The sequence below is a fragment of the Ambystoma mexicanum genome, chromosome 1q (assembly GCF_040938575.1).
Source record: "Ambystoma mexicanum isolate Mex_15411 chromosome 1q, UKY_AmexF1_1, whole genome shotgun sequence".
In the NCBI taxonomy this organism is placed as follows: domain Eukaryota; kingdom Metazoa; phylum Chordata; class Amphibia; order Caudata; family Ambystomatidae; genus Ambystoma; species Ambystoma mexicanum.
The window spans coordinates 792,205,775-792,225,764 of NC_090922.1; the positions used below are offsets into that span (position 1 = coordinate 792,205,775).

General features: G+C 44.5%; 1 protein-coding gene across 6 annotated transcripts in view; it reads left to right on the forward strand.

Moving 5' to 3' along the window:
* Positions 1-19,990, forward strand: part of ODR4 (odr-4 GPCR localization factor homolog) — a 1,066,769-nt gene that overhangs the window by 123,218 nt on the left and 923,561 nt on the right. For all 6 annotated transcript variants that reach the window (XM_069641378.1, XM_069641383.1, XM_069641382.1 and 3 more), the window contains one exon: positions 3,601-3,727. In XM_069641378.1, coding sequence (XP_069497479.1) covers positions 3,629-3,727 — 99 coding nt within the window. In that variant the 5' untranslated portion in view covers positions 3,601-3,628. The remainder of the gene's footprint in view (positions 1-3,600; positions 3,728-19,990) is intronic.

Here is a 19,990-nt window from a genome sequence, read left to right on the forward strand (position 1 = left end):
ACTGCCCAACTATGGAATTCCCTACCCCCACGTCTAAGGGAAAACCAAACTTACCGACACTTCAGGTGCAATCTTATCAATTGGCTCAAAACTAATGATATCTGAAGCTATCCTGACTTGAAAGAGAAGGCTACCTAACTTCTCCTCCTCATTACCTGCTCTCCCGACCTCCTCTCCATCCTACCCACCCCCTGCACCATAACCTGTATTTTTTTTTTTCTGGTAACCCAATGCACAATCTGCAAATGCTGTAAACCTACTCTGACACACTCTTATTGACTATGTATATTCCTTATGTAATAATTATGCAATCTGTAAATTATGTAAATTCCTGTGATATATTCTGTAACTTGTAAGCTTAAAATATCCATGTCTCCGTGCCCTGATACCTCTGGGTCTGGCGCGCGCTACAAATAAAGAAAGAAAGAAACAAACAAACAAACACCATCCGTGTGGGTTTTGTGAGAAACCTGAAGGTGTCTCACCCACTACTCCTGGGGATCTGTCATCCAGGTGGCCAGGACATGGCCATCACTTTCCTGGGGGTGGACCAGTGCGGGAGGATCACCTGGATGAGGTGTCTTCGGGGAGTGGAAGTGGGACACCAGATGTGGTATCCCCTTCCCTGTAACACCTTTTCCCCATCCTACCAGGTAAGATATTACTGAACCCCCTGCCCTTTTTCTGACACAAACACTTTCTCCTGGACAGCTCACTATGCGAGAAAGCGGATTAACACTCAAGCCGTATACCTGACGTGTCCCAATACAATGGTCAGGCAATTACTGATCATTACACACACCTGACTTTCAGCACACTTCCCCACACTTCCCCACATGGATAAAAGGTGGAGCACAAGAGTACCACGGCGGCAAACGTTCCTCCCCACCTTCGCTATCGATGTGGGAGAGCCCTGGCTACCTCCGACACACAATGCAGGTTTCTTCCGCTTTGATTTCGGGCTAAGGCTACGAATCGACAAGAGACGTGAGGACCAGACGCTGTTCGCATGAGCGGCGGTAGGACGCTACAAGTTGTTCCGAGCGTTTTTTGAAGGAAACAGCATGCAATTCGCTCACACGGAATACACTAATGGAAATCAGCACTATGATACCTTAGCTCTGACGAAGGATAGATTCCGAAATGCATTAGCCATATGGGTTTCCCATTTTGCCTCAATACTGAGCTATAGCTTTATTGGTGAAGTTTAACCAATTAAGCACAACATTTTTTGCTTTTGAACAAAAACATTTTGAATTTTTTGAACATTAAAAAGATCAAATTTTAAAAGAAATTAACTCAAAAGTGGTTTGGGATTCATTAAGAGACTTAGTTCAAGAATTGAATAACCCATAGTGGGTATCTGAGGTGTGCGGCCCACACCGAAGGCACACAGGCCTAGGTCTGTCTTCTCCATGTTCAATTTCTGTGCCCTACACGGTGGCACTAGATAGTGGGCTGCACCCTACTGATAAACATACAATTTATTCGAAGCATAACTACCAAAGGATAAGGAAGCAAAAACACTAGCAAATCAGCAGTGCACTCTCGCCTCTTCATCTTTTCTTCAATTACTGATCATTACACACACCTGACTTTCATCACACTTCCCCACATGGATAAAAGGTGGAGCACGGGAGTACCACGGCGGCAAACGTTCCTCCCCACCTTAGCTATCGACGTGGGAGAGCCCTGGGTACCTCCGACACACAATGCAGGTTTCTTCCGCTTTGATTCCGGGTCTTATGTTTCTTATTCTCTAAGGCTCATGAAAGTAACAGTCTTTCTCTGAAAAGGTCAAGGGCACTTCCCTCCTTGCGACCCTCTCTGGTCTCGCCATTTTTCTCGTTGTATTAAATTGCCATCTCAGAACTGCTGTTTGCTCGTGTGTTTTGCCTCGCTCAGTGTGTGTGCTTTCGTGCTCCGCTTTTTATCTGTGTGGTGGAAGTGTGAGGGAAGTCAGGTGTGTGTAACAATCCATAATTGCCTGACCTTGTCTGACCATGATGTTGGGACATGTCGAGTATACAGCTCTGGTGTTAGTCCGTTGTCGCTCATGGTGGGCTGTCCGTGAGAAAGTGTTTGTGTCACGAAAAGGGTGGGAGTGGGGCTTGAGTTCCTAGGTATCCTACCTGGTAGGATGGGGAAAAGGTGTTATAGGGAATGGGATACCACGTCTTACTCCCCCGGTGTCCTACTTCCTCTCCCCGAAGACCCCTCATCCAGTTGATCCTCCCGCACTGGTCCAAACCCAGGAACTGGATGCAAAAGCGACGCCCGTGTCCTGGCCACATGAATGACAGATTCCCGGGGACTAGCGGGTGAGATTCCTTCAGGATTCTCACATAACACAAAAAGTAATATTTCTGATAAATATAATGCATGGTGGCATTGAATTCAAACCTCACTTGTGCAAAAAGTAGTGCATGCAAATTATTTAATAAAGGAAAGTTGGGTATGCATGCCACTTATTTGTCCATTATGCTCCTAATAGCTGTGCAAAGGAACAGAATATGACAATTTTCTCCAGGACACAAACATGGGAAAATGGTTCAGTTATTTTAGCCATTAATACATTTGTCAGCTGGGCAAAGTATCTGAAGATGACAGGGTTTTAACAGTGACACTGCAATAAGTAAGAAAATTGAAACAGAATTTGCACGGTGGCAACAAACTCAAATCTTGCATTTACAAACATAAGCCAACTCGAAGCACAGTAGGTTCATTGGCCAACATTCTCTCACAGTCCAAGACTCTGTCCTGGCTATACTGCTACTGAGGTCTCATACCTTCAGCACCTCTTTCTAGAGCTGCACACCATGGCCCAGAGTAACTGCCGAGCAACAAATTAGGGTGCTGCGAGAAACCTGTTCCTCCCAAGGTACACGTTGGGGGGGGGGGGGGGGGGGTGGGAACTGAGTTAAGTTCAGGGTGGGTGCTGCAGGGCTGGTGGTGTTGGGGTAAATTAAGTGCCAGGGTAAGTTGCAGTCATGGGGTTATGGTAAGGTTAATGCTAATAGAGTAATAGTTTGGGTAAGTGTTAAATAAACGGATAGAGAGGTTGGAAAGGGCTAATGATATTGGCGTAGTATGGGTGTTGGGTTAAGTGTAGCGGGTATGGTAAAGTAAGCATTATGTTAAGTGTTAGAGTTGCTGTTAGGGCAAGGCTAAAGTTAGGATTTGTGTATCTAGTAACCTGCAAATAAAATGCTGTAGGCTGCTGACGAGTTAGTGTTCTGTAAGAGTACAGGGTAGAATCGAGGTTGTAATTGTAATTCGAGTTAGGGGAAGATTTGGGAATGGAGTTGGGGGCATTTTGGAGGCTTTAATAGAGGTTGGGGTCATAGTTAAGGTTACAGCCTTGTACCCTTTTGTATTTAAAAATAGCCTTTTTGGCGAACTTATTACTGGTACATTTTTCACACTGTGCATTGCTTGTATTGAATGACTACATTTTTGAAAACTACTTTTTGCTGACTACATTTTCCTGGGGACATTTTCATATAGAACCCAATGCATAGAATGCTTGCAAAAAGATTAAGACTATGTACACTCTGAACATGGAACTAAGCCATGTCTCCTTATAATTTTATCTTTCAGCTCAGCGTTTAATCAGCCATATTTCATAATGGGCAGAAATTACTTTGTGGAAGAGGCGATTGAACACTATCTGTCAAGCCTCATCATTAAACCAAATGTTTACGTGACTGGCCTTCTCGTGGGGCAGGTAAGCGTGATCCATTTTAATGATCAAATAAATGTTTAAAAAGTAGCTGGTAGAAAAGAAAGAATTCGAGTGTTAATCTACACATCAATTCTCTCTTGAGGGTGTTCTACCACAGCGTCAAGGCCCAAGCTGGCATAGGTGTTCAGTTTCACGGATGAACTGCAGCATTTTATTCTCAAAGATTCTAAGCACAGGGACATAGCTGGCCATCCACCAGTACGCTATGTAGCATCAAGTGAAAGACCTGTGGTGGTCTCTTACACTTGCCTATAAAGCAGTCTGGCTTCAAAAGAGAGAGAGCACACATACACACATTGCTCCTACACATTTCTGATTTGGAGGCTGAACATGTCCATGCATGCATGCGTGTGTGTGCTGTGGGGTTTTCGGACAAGGTTCCTGCATGGCAGCGGGTTGGCATGTGGCTGATCCTGGGCAGAGTTGAAGGTTGAGCTCTTGAATGGGCAAGGTGACTGCCAACACACACCATTGGGAGAAAAGTTTTTCCCGTAAGGGAGTCAACCCCCCTGTAGAAATTCACATCCTGAAGAAGATGACCTAAAAAATGGTGGTTATGAAACTGGTCGACCCTGTTATGGCATGAGCTGGTCTCATGCTTTTTATGATCTATGTAATGAGCAATCTGACATAGACTGAAAGAATCCAATGAGACCTGAGTTACATATTAGGTCTGTTTTATGAAGTTTATATGTGTGAAAAAGGACCCTATTGTTTAGGATCCTTACGAGTGTGTCACATCAGTACAAGGTGTTAGATTCTTCTAGTAGCTAGCACCACGTTGGTTAATAAAACTAAATAGAATTCAACGTCGTGCAAAAAAAGCCCTAGAAAAATCTAGTATTGGGCATTGTCTAATGTAAAATGCCCCATTTTTTTAGTTGCTACCAAAACACTAAGTCTGATTTTTAAACTTTTGTATCTGCAAGAATCGGAATAAGTTACCTCCCTTCTACTTTTCCGTTACAAGTGGTGCTATACCTTATGCTAGGGATGGCCCCTCTAATAAGTGCTGCTAAGAGTATATGACGTACTGGGATTGACCCGCAGCACTTGTTAGTAGTTGCTGTTTTAGCTGGCTTTGATAAAAAGGTGAAATGATATCTTGTCAATCCATTCGCAACCAAAGCATCGACAGCCATACCATCGAATAATATGCTACGAAATTCCATTCCATCGACTAGCCATTTTGTTGTATATAATTCGATGGATCAATCAAAATTAGTGGGGTTAGGGTTGGGGCTGGGGCTAGGGTTAGATTAGGGGTTAGATTAGGGTTAGGATTTGGTTAGGGTTGGGGCTAGGGTGGGTTAGATTAAGGGTTACATTAGGGTTAGGGGTTATGGTTGGGGGCTAGGGTTAGATTTAGGGTTAGGGTTGGTGTTAGATTAAGGGTTACATTAGGGTTGGGGCTAGGGTTAGATTAAGGGTTACATTGGGGCTGGGGCTGGGGCTAGGGCTAGGGTTGGGGCTAGGGCTAGGGCTAGGGTTGGGGCTAGGGATAGGTGTGGGGCTAGGGTTAGGGTTGGGGCTAGGGTTAGATTAAGGGTTACGTTAGGGTTGGGGCTAGGGTTAGATTAAGGGTTACATTAGGGTTGGGGTTGAGGGTTTAGATTAAGGGTTACGTTAGGGTTGGGGGGTGGGGGGAACCCCCCAATATACAATTTAAAAAAGAATCTTTTTTAACGTTACAAGGAGCTGGCCAGTGCCGAAATTTCAGCACTGGACAGATGCATGTCACGTTTTAAAGTTACAAAAAAAAAGATTGAAATGCTATCTTTTACATGTAAAAGTGCATTTCCATTGAAACCAGTCCATCTATATTTCGATGGACAGGTTTAGATGGAAAGGCACATTTACATGTAAATGATAACCAGCCTGTCGATGCTTTGGCATTCAATCCTTTTTATTAGATACTTTGGTTTGTCGTTTTTTTTCTCGATGTAATCACGCTAAACCAGGTGAAATTATGTGTACATTTATAATGCGCCTTAGGCCCATGGGCAAACGGGCGCATAACACATATGGGGGGGGGGGAAGACATCTAAAAGCACATAAAAGAAGTAATAAAAGCATTAAAGGCTAAAAAACGCACAATAAATACAAGCTAAAAATCTAAAGTAAAAACCATCAGAATAAAACCAGGTAAAACAGCACAAGCAAGTAAGAATGCAATCATAAAGCTGGTGATGTGGCACTCCCCTATTAGCCAGTATGACTTTCAAAAACATGGGCTCAGGTAATTGGCTAATGACAGGGGAGCTGCATGACTCCCATCCCCAGTCACTGCCCTCTCAGCACGGCGTTCCTGTGATAAGCCGATGTGCCGTGCTGACAGCCCAGCCGCCGGTAGGGCTCTTAACCTGGTGATCCCATGACGAGGGAACACCGTTCTGAGGGCCCTGCAGGCGCCATGGCTATCACTGCAGTATTCCTGTGTTGAGACGGAGTGCTACCCTGACATCGCCGCCATCTGCAAGCCTTTCAGCAAGGCGCTCCCACCCGCACCGTCAACTCCTCCTTGGCTTTGCTGGGCCGCATCTTGCCAACATGGACTGGTTTCTACAACTGCCCCACTACCTAGCAGATGCGACACGGCTTCAATCGTAGCCCTCCCCACCCTCCTTAAAATGGGACCTGGTTGCTGGGAAGCTAGCCAGTTCTCTGCAACAATTCCAAACAGATTATTTTGTTTAAAGCCCCCTCCGACCCTTCACCCCTTTAAAGGTTTCTAATAGCTCTATAGACCACACCCTCCAGCTGTACCGGGGGTAATGGTCTCTGAAGACCTTGTTAAACGCCCTTGCTGTGCTTGGGCCTTTAACTGTCTTCAGGGCCCATAACCCCATGTATGGCTTTCAGCCTAGGTCTTTAAAGCTTAAATGTGTCACTGAACTTCAGAATCTCATGTGCAAAACTATACCAGGGTAGTTGATCATCCAGATGCAATGGAAGTAACCAATCCTAGCTCTCTCTCTCTCCAAAAAACTAGATCACAGGTACACTGGAGCTGAACTGTGAAGAGGATCCAATATTTGTGGACAAATGTCAGAGTTAAAACCAACAGATTGGTGGAGGAATTCCAACAATTAAATTTCTGGTGACCAGTCTAAGGGGGAAAAGAGAGGCTATTGGTTACTCTAAGGAAGAAACAAGCTCTCCAATATGAATGTCAAAGTACTGCTGTTCCCTGACAGGCTGACATGCAATTTGCATAAGGGAATCTACAGTAAAGTTCCAGTAAAATACACCACATTGCAACACTATACAGCACAGTGAAGAGGCATAGTGAATACTCTGGTTACTTGTAGATCCATCCTGACTAATGCACTACCTCCCTCCCCTGTTGTTTGATACCCACTCCCTTGTTTCAATGATGCCTAACTTTCTTCCCCCTATGATTGAAAAGCGCTCTGTTGCTTCTCGAAGCTGGGTCTGCTCTTAAGAAATACCCTAATAATAATAATAATACACACCTGAAACCCAAGTAGACAACTGAATGCATGCCACAACAGATAAGTGGATGCAATAAAATCCCTAGAAACCTATAAAGTAGACCATGCCTTGTATGAGATTGCATAGCGACTACTATACATCTCTCTACTACAGTCGGAACTAAAAATGGCATGCCTGGGGGAGTCTCTCCCTGTGGCAGGATTGAACAGCACGCAAGCTGAAAACAACTGAAACCGATCTGAGTGGCACTTGAATTTTACAGCCAGTTAAGGTGGAGGCCCACTACTGATATGAAGCACCACAAAGCATATGAAATGCCAGCAGTTGTACCAAATGCCCCTTCATGACAGTGACGCAATGAAAACCCACATGATGGAAGCTGGCTATCCAAATTAGATGGCGTATGCCTATATGCAGAACTAACATGTGTCCACACATCTCATAGTTCAAAGTGTGTACTACAAATTACCAGACATGCCTCCCAATACCCTCCCCCTTTCCCATTCGACATGTCAACAACCATCAATCGGGGACAGGTGGCAAACACAAGGACGCCATGGAGGCATATAACATATAACTGTGCAAATAATCCAGAGACAAACCCAGCATTCGTTACACTGCATTACGTAGAAGACTGTGGCCTACTTGGCTCTCTTTAATCTTTTCTATGCTATAATCTTGACTGTTTAAGGATTTACTGAAAAAAGGTAGCTTTTTAGGGTGATTTTTGTGTGGCCTTCAACGGCTGGGATTAAAACAATTATGGAGGGGTGTAACCTCCTGTAAAAACCCACCCCCCTCACCCTGCCAGTGAGCTACTCTTCTGCCCCCACCTCTTCAGTTGGGGAGGGTTCACCCCCAACCCCTTTACTCCCCAGCCTCTCCTTTTCCTGCCACAGGCACACGCACACTTTTGTGGCGAGGGGCATGGTTTGGCAGGCTGGCAGTCCTGCGGGTGCTGGTATATGGGAGCAAGTGCTATCAGTAACTATGGACATCCCAGCCAAAGGGCAAATTGTTAATCCTGATCACAGTAAGGTCAACAAAGTAGGTCCAATGTGCACATGCCACAACACATGCACACTGGTATAAGATCCCTATAAACAAGCAAATTAAAGAACCCATTACGTAGAGTAGAAAGGGACAGGACCCAATAGGCAATTTAATTGCACACACATCCCATAAAGATATTAAACCATTAAACAACAATGTCACGTGTGGTGTACTGGTGGAAATCCATGGCCCTGTCTGTCCTTTGTCCAACTCTGGAGGCCTTCCTGTATCTGGAAGACATATGGGGACACACCCCTTGCATACACCTTCAATAAGCTAACCACAGCAAATCCAGCTTTAGTGTATCCCCATTATGACACATGATCCTAGGTGACGTAGTCGCCCCTATGCCCCAGGAAACCCTCTTGTGCTGTTTTAAGATGGCTTTCTAGAATCTGGCCTGGTGTACAGATTTTAGCAGGCCACCCTGTTTATAGTGAACAGGGGTCTTTTAAGAGGTTAGCCAAACCCAATCAAGGTAGCAATGGAGAGCAGTCAAGGCTATTCTCAGGAGAGTGCGAGTGGGGTCAGGGATCCACAATGAAGTCAGTGAAGCATACAATAATTCAATTATGCAGGTAAGTACAAAAGTACTATGTTTATTCTTGGCCCAAAACACACACTAGAAAATGAAAGAAGCAGGAGATACTATCACACAACATTCAATTATAAACATTTATACAGTCTCCAAAGGTAGTTATAAATGCATTCACTTGCGTAACAAAAGAAAGTAAGTGATTCAGTAAGAAGGAACCAAATCACAAGAAATAAGACCTTGCTTCAGAAGTCCAATCACTACGAAAAGTGGGGCCTTGTGCCCAAAGGTCACAATGCTTCTCCTGAGTAAGTGTCTGTAAGGTTCTTGTGTTGGTGAACGTTCCAGAGAATTTATGCAACAAAGTTCCTGGTAGGTAAAAATGTATTTCTATCTTTCACGTACAACTGCTTTAGATGCAGTGATTAAACATCAGTGAAATGGAAGAATACTTCAGGTTTATTCTAAACAGAACAGGGGGGGGGGGAGACACATGCTTTGCATTTACTTACCGCCCCCTCTGCCCTAACGTTTGGTTTTCCCAGAGGACTAGATGGGCCGACTGGGGGTTGTTGGAGGTAGGTTTTCCTGCCGTTGGTACCCTTGAGAGACACCCAGGAGCTGCGGGTGCATGGATTCTTCCGGCAGTTCAGGTGTAGAGTGCAGTGCTTGGCAATTAAGAAATGCAGAAAGCACTGATGCATACCTCTTCAGGACACTTTAGCAGATGGGGGAAGGTGAGTTCCAGTGACTGCCACTGCACACTGCAGGCGTTCTTAGAATATTGTTTGAAGAAGAACTTCCATAGCAGGATCCCTTCAAGCTGGGAGGCAGAAATGTGGCAGGAATACGACTTGCTCCACAAGCCGGCGACTACCAAAGTTCCTGCAGCAATCGTGGAACGACAATGGCTCTAGGTCCAGCGACACTTCCAAAGGCTCGGGTTGGCTGGGTCCTCAAACACATTGCTAATGATTGTTCCCATCAGTCCAGGGTTTGAAGCACCGTACAGGGCTTTTGCAAATCAAGTAGTCCAGCATGGCATCACTGGACCAGATGCAGGAAGAGATGCTGGGCCTCTTCGGGATTCTTTGCCGGATTTTCAGTTGGCTATTCTTCTACACAGGAGTCTTGGCTCCAAAGATGATCTGAAGAAATGGCATCAGTAGCCCTCTACCTATCCATGATTCTGGCTGGAAGCAAGTCCAAGCCCACCAATGGTAAGGATCTATATCATTTAAACAGCCAGCAGTTGTCCAATCAGGGACCAACCCGCAGACTTTCAGTGGGACCAGACAGTCTAACTCTTACTCACACACGAAACTTGGGACAGAACAGTCTCTGTTTTGCCAAATCCATACATCATTTTCTATTCTTTGTCTGTGCACATGTGATGTGCACCTTGTAACATCATGTATGATGAGTTATTCACGCACGTACCCCTTTGAACATAGATGTTTTCATGAGAAAACATTGTGAGTAAGGGAGGCCATGTGCTCCATCCCGCACCAACGCTGGAGAAGCCTGTCTACCCCAATGATGGAGTACAGTGTATGAATGTGCACCCTTCTCCACTTATAATAGCTGAGTCAACCAACTTGGGCCACAGTTCCCTGCTGTACATTCATATGGATGTTAAAGTTTGCATTGGCATGGAATGTGAGTGTGGCAAGTGGACGTACCAATTTTTTCCTTTGATGAAGGTGGGGGACACACAGCATAAGGAAACGCACATGCAGCTTGACAAGGCATCCCTGACAAACATGACCAGGCAGAGGATGTGGACTTTGCCCAAGACAGCAGCTCAGAAGAAGAGGGTGGACAAATGAGGCATGCCACATCTCGGTAGCTGCAGCAGACGTTAAAGAAATCATGGCCTACCTTCACCATTGCTCCTGTGGCAAATAATCAGGAGGACATCAACTGGATGTTTGCATCACGTCCAGGCCTACTTGAGTCACATCCACGCAACACAGGAAGCAGAGAAGAGGCACAGCTGATGGTTGCACCCATTGATGCATCTGACATGACCTTTGTATGGCAGACTCACCCACGTACATCCTGGAGAATTAATTAGGAAACTGGGTCTTTCCACCAGCAGGACAATGCATAGGACAGCCTTACAGCCATCAATACCTACATGGAGCAACTGCATGTGTCATGGAGGCTTTTGCCAGACATGTGGATGGCTACCTTCAAAACCTGAAATAATGTGTAAACCGGCATTGGCACTCCAACATGCGAGTTCCTGCCATAACAAAGTAAGTAGGTGCACACACATATGCTCTGGACCATCAATATATAGGTTCACTAAATAGTAGAACATACGTGGTAAACCATATTCAGCTTAAGGACACAAAGAAAAAGGGGTTGTGAAAGCAAGTGTGAAAAAACATAAAACATGTCAAATTAAGGACAGCAGAATAAAGGGAGGCACCTTTCAGCCAAGGGGGAGATGGAGGGGGCACAAAATAGGTTTTTACAATGGGAGTGTGAGGGCATGCAAAGAGAATAAATAGGGAGCAACATATATGTAATGCTGTCATGACCAAGAAGTTTATTTTAGATGCGCAACTATGAGGACATTTTACTGCATCACTCACACGCCCTTTAACTCCTTGCTGATGTATTCACCCACCAACACCTCTTTGATGTCCCTTTCCTCCATTTAAGCAAGTAGGGACCATTAACTAATCGCCTTCAGGGTTGGAGGAGCGCAGTGTCTGGAAATAAATCTTCTCAGCCAGAGGGCCAGAGCCACCAGAAGGGGCAGTCAACTGGAGACATATAGTACAGGGAATGTGTGCGTGTCCAAGGCCATCATTGGCATCGAAAGATGTTGCTAGATGCCGCAGGCAGCCTCTTTCTTGCAACTCAGCACTCTCACCTGCAATACTCTCCCTCAGATTCCATGCTTCCTCCCTTGAACTCTGTTCTTCCTCCCGCACTGTACATCCTGCCTCCCTAGACGCCTGTTCTGCCACCTGACCTGCCTCTCTACCGCTGCCTTCCCCTCCCTTGCTACCTCCAGCATCCCTTCTCTTGTGGCCTCACAGGCGCCTGTGTGAACCCAAGTAGCTGATTGCAGACGTCTTCACCAGCACCCTCAACAGGTGGGATATGTGTCCTGGTGTGATCTGGCATGTCGCAGGAAGATGGAGGGGATGGTGCTCCTGGTTGGAGCCTGCGGTTCTGCAGGTATTTCATGCCCAACTGAGGCCTCCTGCACGAGGTAGACGACACTCCCAAGTGTCCGGTGCTGTCTGAATGTCTTGCAGGGCTTAGCACTTACAAGGGAAGCTGTGCCCAAGGCAGGTGATGGTGATGAGGGGTCTTGCTCCAGGTGGCTAGGCAGGGTGTCCTCGGGCACATAGGATAGTAGGGCAGGTGGAACAGACAGAGGCTTGTGAGCCATAGCTACCATTGCCCCAGAGGTGGATTGGGGACCACATGCTTCACCTGTACCTCCTGCTTTGCTGGCTCCTCCTGCTGGCAAGTCACAGCTCAGCTTAGCATCCCATGCTGGCTGGGCTTAGGCCGTTGTCTCACTGGAAGCAGAGGCTGCAATTGAGAAGAAACTGACACTTCAACCAAGGCAACTTTTTTGGGAGACGCCTCAGAGGCATGTAAGTAAACCAACCTACATCAAAGTTCTAGTAACATTAATCAAATTACATGGAAAGCACATTGACCTGTGGATCACAGTGCCAATAACATGTCACAGTCCATGCTGCAACCACCACACAAATGAACGCCATTGGACATGTCACATTTATTCCATGTAGGACTACTACGCTGCGTGGGTTAACAATGGTATACATACTTGACCTCCATTTCCCACTCAGATGAGATGCCATTACCCCGACATGTTCGGAGTTTGTATAGAGTTCAGTCTGCAGCAGTGTGAGCTGGAGAGAGGAGCTGCAGCTACAGTGCATGAACTGTTCAGTCTGCAGCAGTGTGAGCAGGAGAGAGGAGCTGTAGCTGCAGTGCATGAACTCTGGTTCCAGTGAATGGTGGTGTGGCTTTAAGGAAAAGAAGCTCAGTTCCCTTTAAAAACTCCGGAAGAGCGCGGAACGCATGCAGAGTTCAGTCTGCAGCAGACAGCAGTGACTGGTGTGACCGGAGGCAAGAAGCAAGAGGTAAAAGTAATATATGGCAGACAATGGGCCATTGACTCGTCTCAAACTAAAACAAGACCAAAAATCACTTTCCCCTTTGACCTCCTTGACCGGTAACATGGTTGATTGTGAAATGCACATAGTCATTGACTGTGAAAATGATACTGAAATTCCAATTGAGAGTGAAACAAGACGATGTGCAGGTCTTACGTTGCGACATGTGAATGGGACTGTAGGGGGCGGTGCCGCTTAATATTGTCAACAACACTGACTCATGTTTAAAATACACAACACTTGATGTGTGAGAGGCAGCCTTCTGCAAATTAACAACTGAAACAGTACCGGGACCTTCAGCGGCATCGCCCACACACGTAGAACCTGAGTCGGACTCAGCTGTTTATGCAGCACTAGATTCAGCTTCAATCTCGGCTTCGGCATCGGCAGCGAAGTCAAAAGAAAATCAGATCCAGGAATTGCTGTCAACCAATGCAAACTCAGGATGGCCACACAACTGCATAGCTGAACCTACGACTGAGAATGAAAGATCAAAAAAGGACAGTAATGAACAGTGTACTGTACCGACAAACTTCCCTAACAGCAAAGTCAACAGAGCAAATGGCAGATATAATCTTGGCGCCGATACGAGCGTAGGCTTAATTTACAATGAAAATGACTCGAACAGACCCATCGCTGATTTGGAGGTGATTGAAATAAACGCAGGAGCATTCCAATCGCCCTTTGATGTAACTGACAAGGAATTGCTCGCTTTAGAAGCGCCGCATGTGGCTTTAGATACAAACCTGCTGAAATTCACTTTTCCCCAAATAACTGCAATATATTCAAACTCACGTAATGAGAGTACTCCTATAACAAAAAACGCAAGTTGTGACAGAGATGGCGTCACTACTAAGAGGATTAATAACGATTGTAACAGAAGAGAGGAAAATGAAATAAACACAATCAACGGTTTTGAACTATCAACCAGTGTTGTGACTGGAGAATACACCTGCGATTTTCAACCGGGCTCTGGTACTGGTATACCCTGAAAGGAGATTGGCTTAGCTGGGTGCGAGGCACGCCTGACGTTGAGACTCCAAGCTGATTTTGAGAAAATGAAAGAAAGACTTGCGGAAAGTTTTGCAAATGGAAAACCCAGTAACATCAGTAGCTGTGAAACAAGCTCTGGACAGGGCACTTCAAGTGAAAATGACCACCCGCTGAGCGACAGAGTGAGAGAACGGATGCCAAAGACCTTTAAATATCCCGCCCGATGGGACGAGAGATATCGACAACCCGGAAACAAATCGCAAGAATGAAACAGCGTTAACCTCAGACAGCCATGGAAAACAACTACCTAAAATGGTAGACACTCGTCACAAAGAAGGAAGTTCCCTAACGTGTTCTACAGCAATACAAGAGGGGAAAAGGCTTGGACCAGCCATTCCGGCAATGGCAGAAAAGCACTCCACTACATGGAAGGAGTGATCAGAGAAACACAAGCAACAACAACATTTGCAGTCCGGTTGGCAAAGACACAGATGCAAAATCGAACCTGTCAGCTGCCGCAGCCATTCAGATTCATAATAATGTTCTGGCCCCTACATCATTGGCCTTAATTCCATTTATAAAACTGTATGAAAGCTTAAATTAATCCATACAAAACAATGGAGCTGTATTGGGGCATCTGACTGGTAAAATAAGCAAAACAGAAGCCCAAATCCTGGCCTATCACTCACGACAGGACGCAGAAAGCGTACAGTCCGTTGATCGAACGAATAGGCAATTTGAGCTGTTTTTGAAGGAAAATAACGAAAACAATTGTCGATTGGAAGAATTGCTTGGCAGCCTAAAGCGGATGGCAGCACAGACAATCGAGACACTAGCCTTATCTACAATTAGGGTGCAGGGTGGAATAGATGTAGCTACACAATGCACATGGTCGCGGACAAAGAGGCCAAGCTGAATGATAAAAGTGACATTGTCAAAGTGTCCAACTCAAAAGGGCTCATTGATTTAACAGAGAAAAGTGAAAAAATGACGACCGCTGCAACGACAAGTGTTAATTCCCTTCCAGTGGACGAGAGTTTACAAAGTACGTCACATTCGCCCATGGCAGGTAATGCACAAACGAACGCTGAAATCAGAAAAACAACCAAACGGGCGTCGACTACTCAAGAGAAGTGCCCAGAGATTCCATTTTGCTCCATGGCAAAAGTATTGTATGGAATATTTAGTGGTCCTGCAAAAAACCTTGTGACTGCTGCGTGTAAAGATAAATAGCAGGTACAGCTTCATGGTCATGCTAAGAAAAAGCTAGAAAAAAAAAGAATATTCAGGCACCAACAAAACACATTAGCAACACAAGGCAATTTATAAGAAATTTGACCACTCCTGGGAAACCAAAGATATTTGAAAGAGAAAAATCAGATAGATTGAAGCGAAAAAACATGGAAGGAAACGTTGACAAAGGAGTGGGACAAGTTAGTAAAGGGGCCACAAACCCTAAAAAGCAGATGAGAATCGAGACTGATCAGAGAACGTCTGCCTCAGTGGACCAAATGGAGGAGTTATGCAACTTGTCCACTTACTCAGATGATGACATCGAGGTCTGTCCCCGAGGATCTGACGTGGAGCTGTTGAATACGACCATAAGCAGTTTAGAATCATCAACACAGAGCAAACATGAGGAACAATCAGCAAAGAAAACATGTTCCATCAAGACTGCAAAAGGTGCGTCCCGAGAGAAAGAAAGATCCTCGGTTGAGCAACCTATCGAAGGGAATAAAGGGCAATCAAATCACAGCTCAAAGTCCCAAAACAATATACGAACACTCTTGAATCCAAAACAAACAGCTCAAAATCAAAAATCCATCAATCCAGTGCAAGAAGCACTTCGGGATGAGCAAAAAGTGCTCATACAAAAAATTAAGATTGAAAATATTTTCAGTGAAGAATTTGACGTCAACCTGAACCGTGCAAATATAATGCGTCTATTATATGCGGTGCCAGTTCTACGGACCATTATGTCTGAAGACATTTGCATAGTAGAATATCCATCGGAAGATCGCATTGATTGTGTACTGTTACACATTAACTCTCAAGCTGTATACAACATTTTGATGACTGCTAAAGAAGAACTGATGTGTTTAGGATTTGAGATCTCAGTCCATGAAACAACTGGAAGACAAGTAATTGCAGAGGGAAAAGAGTCAACGAGTACAAAAGAATCCATGGTGCAGCGACGAAACGATCTAAGGAGACATCTAAATACTGAATCATTTTCTCAGCCAAAGAATGGGAATTCTACCGCTGAGATGAGGAATTAATAGCTGGTGAACAAGGAACTTGATGCCCCTGTGATAGTGATTTTCGTCGAATACCAGGCGGTTTAGCCACCTCCACAACGACTTCCCAGTGGGCCTGACCGACAACTTTGCAATTTGCTTGCAGGAAACTTTGATGCGCTTGCCGCCAGCAAAGGATGGTTATCTAACATTGATAAATCCTGCAGAGAAAAATCAAAAAGGACGCCCATTTTCCGGGTTAATAACCATGTTAAAGTCAGGAACAAACTGGGAAGTAATTGAAGAAATCCATCCCAATAGCTATGTCCAAGGAACCTTACTTCAACACTCGAATGGTCAAAAATACAAATCACCCACCTTGCTTCTGTTGAACGTATACTGGAATACATTGAAGATCTCTGCTGGAGCATTTATAACTGCTGTGACGAAAATAATAGATAATAATCAAAGAACTCGTCAAGATCTATCAATCATTGTGTGCGGAGACTTGAACATTTCCTGATTCGACGGAAATAAGAAGCTAATAGAGGTAAAATCGACAGAAGGATGCCTTGGAAGTGCAAGAAGATCACAGTGGAGCAACGAAATGAAAGCCCGGGACTGTCTTATGGTAAATAGAAACGTGAGAGGTGATATACCACCAAACTTTACGTGGCATAACATGGGCCATGAAAAGATTCTAGATTATTTTTGGACATCACGAAAATGTGTTTGTTAAAATCGACAAGCTACAAATTGTACCAACGGCAAACAGCGACCATTATGCACTGGTAATGTCATGGCCGCTAAAGTATAAAAGGGAAGCAAACACTGAGTGCCAAGCTCTGTAGGGGAATCAAGGGTGAAACAGACTCAGAATAAAAGAAAAACAAATTCTTAAAATGACAAATGAGATACAGGAGGCAAATAAAGAAACATCGGACCTGATAGACTATGTACCACTACTTCCATGTTTGAAACTGGGCTTCTCCAAAAAATACTACACTGATAAAGATCATAGGCATAAATGGAGTATGACTTTAACAAATGAAAAGAAGCAGCTTAAGAAAGACCTAACCAAACTAAAAACACAGTTCGGAATGAATGCTTCCATACAGCTAAAATGGAGAAAACAACAATATCGAAACTGGCTAAAAACATTTTCCTACCAGAGGGACTAAGAATGTGGGGAAGAAATGCTGGCTCTAATCATAAGAAATAACACAAGAGAGATATGGAACATCCTGAATAAAGGTTCAGTTAATCAAGCTGCCTTAATGACAAATGGTGTAGCTGAAAACGACTGGATACTGCACTTTCAGAAGGTATTCGCAGGAACCAAGAGGCCGCCGTTGAATGAAAGTGGAAAAGAAGACACAACCTGGGATATAAGAGACCAGTGAAGACATTTATACAGCCATCACTAAGCTAAAGACTTCAAGAGTGGCAGGCCCGGACGGCATCAGTAACGTGATGGTTAAGGAACACACACATGCGTGGTCGATATTCATTGAAAATCTGTATGTGGCAATAGCCAACAGAAGGAAAATTCTGATCTCTTGGACTAAGGCAATAATAGTTCCACGTTTTAAGAAGGGCAGTCGGGACGATCCTGCCAACTATCGCCCGATTGCCCTCCTGTACACCATTGGTGAGGTGTTTGCGACATTTCTCCAAAAAAAACTTTCTTTATGGGCCAAGGAAATGGACATACTTGATGAAAGGCAAACAGGTTTCACCAAGGGCGTGGGAACTGAGATTAACTTAGCCTTGGTGAATCTGCTGAAGTTGGAAGCACTACAGAAGGACAGAAGGACAACTTATTCATGGCTTTTATCGACATGCAACAGGCGTTCGACACTATAAACAGGGATAGATTATGGCAGAAATTGGAAAATAGAAAATGCCAGAACGCCTTACTGCTGCCAATAATGGCGTTGCATTCCAAAACAACCATCAGAGTCAGGCTAACTGAAAGGGGAGACCTGTCCTAGTCCATTGTTACCAATAAAGGGGTGAAACAGGGATGCGATTTATGCGGATGACCTGGTCCTGTTTGACAGGACCCAGATAGGTCTACAGCGGCTTCTTTCAAAACTTTAAACTTATATGATCGAAACGACCTGGCAATAAATGTGAAAAAAACTAAAATCATGATGTTTGGTCATGCAACAGACGCCTAAAATAATAACCTTAAGTGGCGAATTTATAATGAAAAGACTGAGGAAGTCACTGAAATCCGTTATTTAGGAATACTGGTAAACACCTCGATACGAGAATGGAGCTGGGAGCAAGAACTATTTTATCAGACCCAAACACTTGCCTTACAAGGAGCGAGAATCCAGACGCTGTACGGAAAATTCTCATTAATACCGCTTTGCACGTTTTACGTACAGAAAGTAGTCCCCACAATAACTTATGGGGCGGAAGCAGGATGGAACATTGACCAGAACATCTGGACCCAATTGGAAGGTATATTTTGGAGGCGAGTCCTGAGGCTGCCAAAGTATCTATCCATGATCATAATACGCCACGAGCTAGCCCTGGAAAGCTTATATGGAACAATGTTATGGAAATCTATGACTTTGCTGAGAAAGATGAAAATACCAAATCCTGAACCAGCATTTAGAATACTAGTGTTAGGAGGAAAACATTTGCATAAAGGTTTGCTCTTAACATGGTCAGAAAAAGTGAAAGTAATTATGCAAACCGCAAATATTCCGATGGACACATTGTTGGACCATCCACAAACTGCAAGAAAGAAGTTGAAAGAGTGGCTTTGGATCGAAAATCTCGACAATTATGGAAAGTTGTCGACAGCTTTAGATCTGGGCCCGACAATGAACAAAGTCGATAACATGCCAAAGTGTCTTCAACAATTCCCTTCGAGATACCATTGAGATTGTTTTTTCAGATTAAGAACGAACATATATAAAACAAATCAAATGATGGTGATGAGACATATGGGGAATATCACAGATGAAGCATGCAGACACTGTTTATTATACTCAGAATCAACAAAACATCTTCTAATTGAATGTTCTGCACTTAGTGAGTTGAGATCTGTCCATCTGAGTAAATTCCACCCTGAAAGTGGTATAATGGACGATTTCTGGTACTGGATTTTGAGTGGAAGTTCCGTACATCTAACTTGCTCGGCTATAAACTTGCTTGACAAAGCTATAGATCGAGATGACAAAGACTAACTAATGGCATCTGGAAATTGTGATATTACTGAAGTGATGAAATGAGTTGTAATAAAAGTTTGTAAGAAACTAGATGTTACAAACTAAAAAAAGAATTGCCCAGACATGAAAGCCATGAACATAGGAAAGCTTGTCACCCCAATTATGGGACATGCATATGAGAACGGAGCAGTGTAATGGGGATGGCCTGGGCAAGTCCACAAGGCGTATCTGCGCGGCCAGAAGCCCTGCTGTGAACGGAGAACACATGCTACTTATAACTGACACCTAATCGTTATCCCGGATCTGCGTGATTTTTTCGTCGCGGAAAAGTCTGCATGAGAAATGTGCGAACCACAAAAGGTTTGTACATTTCCCATGCGACCACGTATTTAAAACCCCTACAAACCCACACACACGAAACATCCCCACCCACCCCCAACATACCCACACCCTACTTATTTTTCCTTCACTCTGTGTCCCTTCGGTGCCAGTTTCCTTTCACTTCTGTGATCGGGAACCAGCACCGCAGGGTCTTTTTTTTCTTTTCTTTTTTTCTCAGAAGCTGCAGGGGCCTACCCCGCAACCCCCGCTGACTATACTGTAAAGTA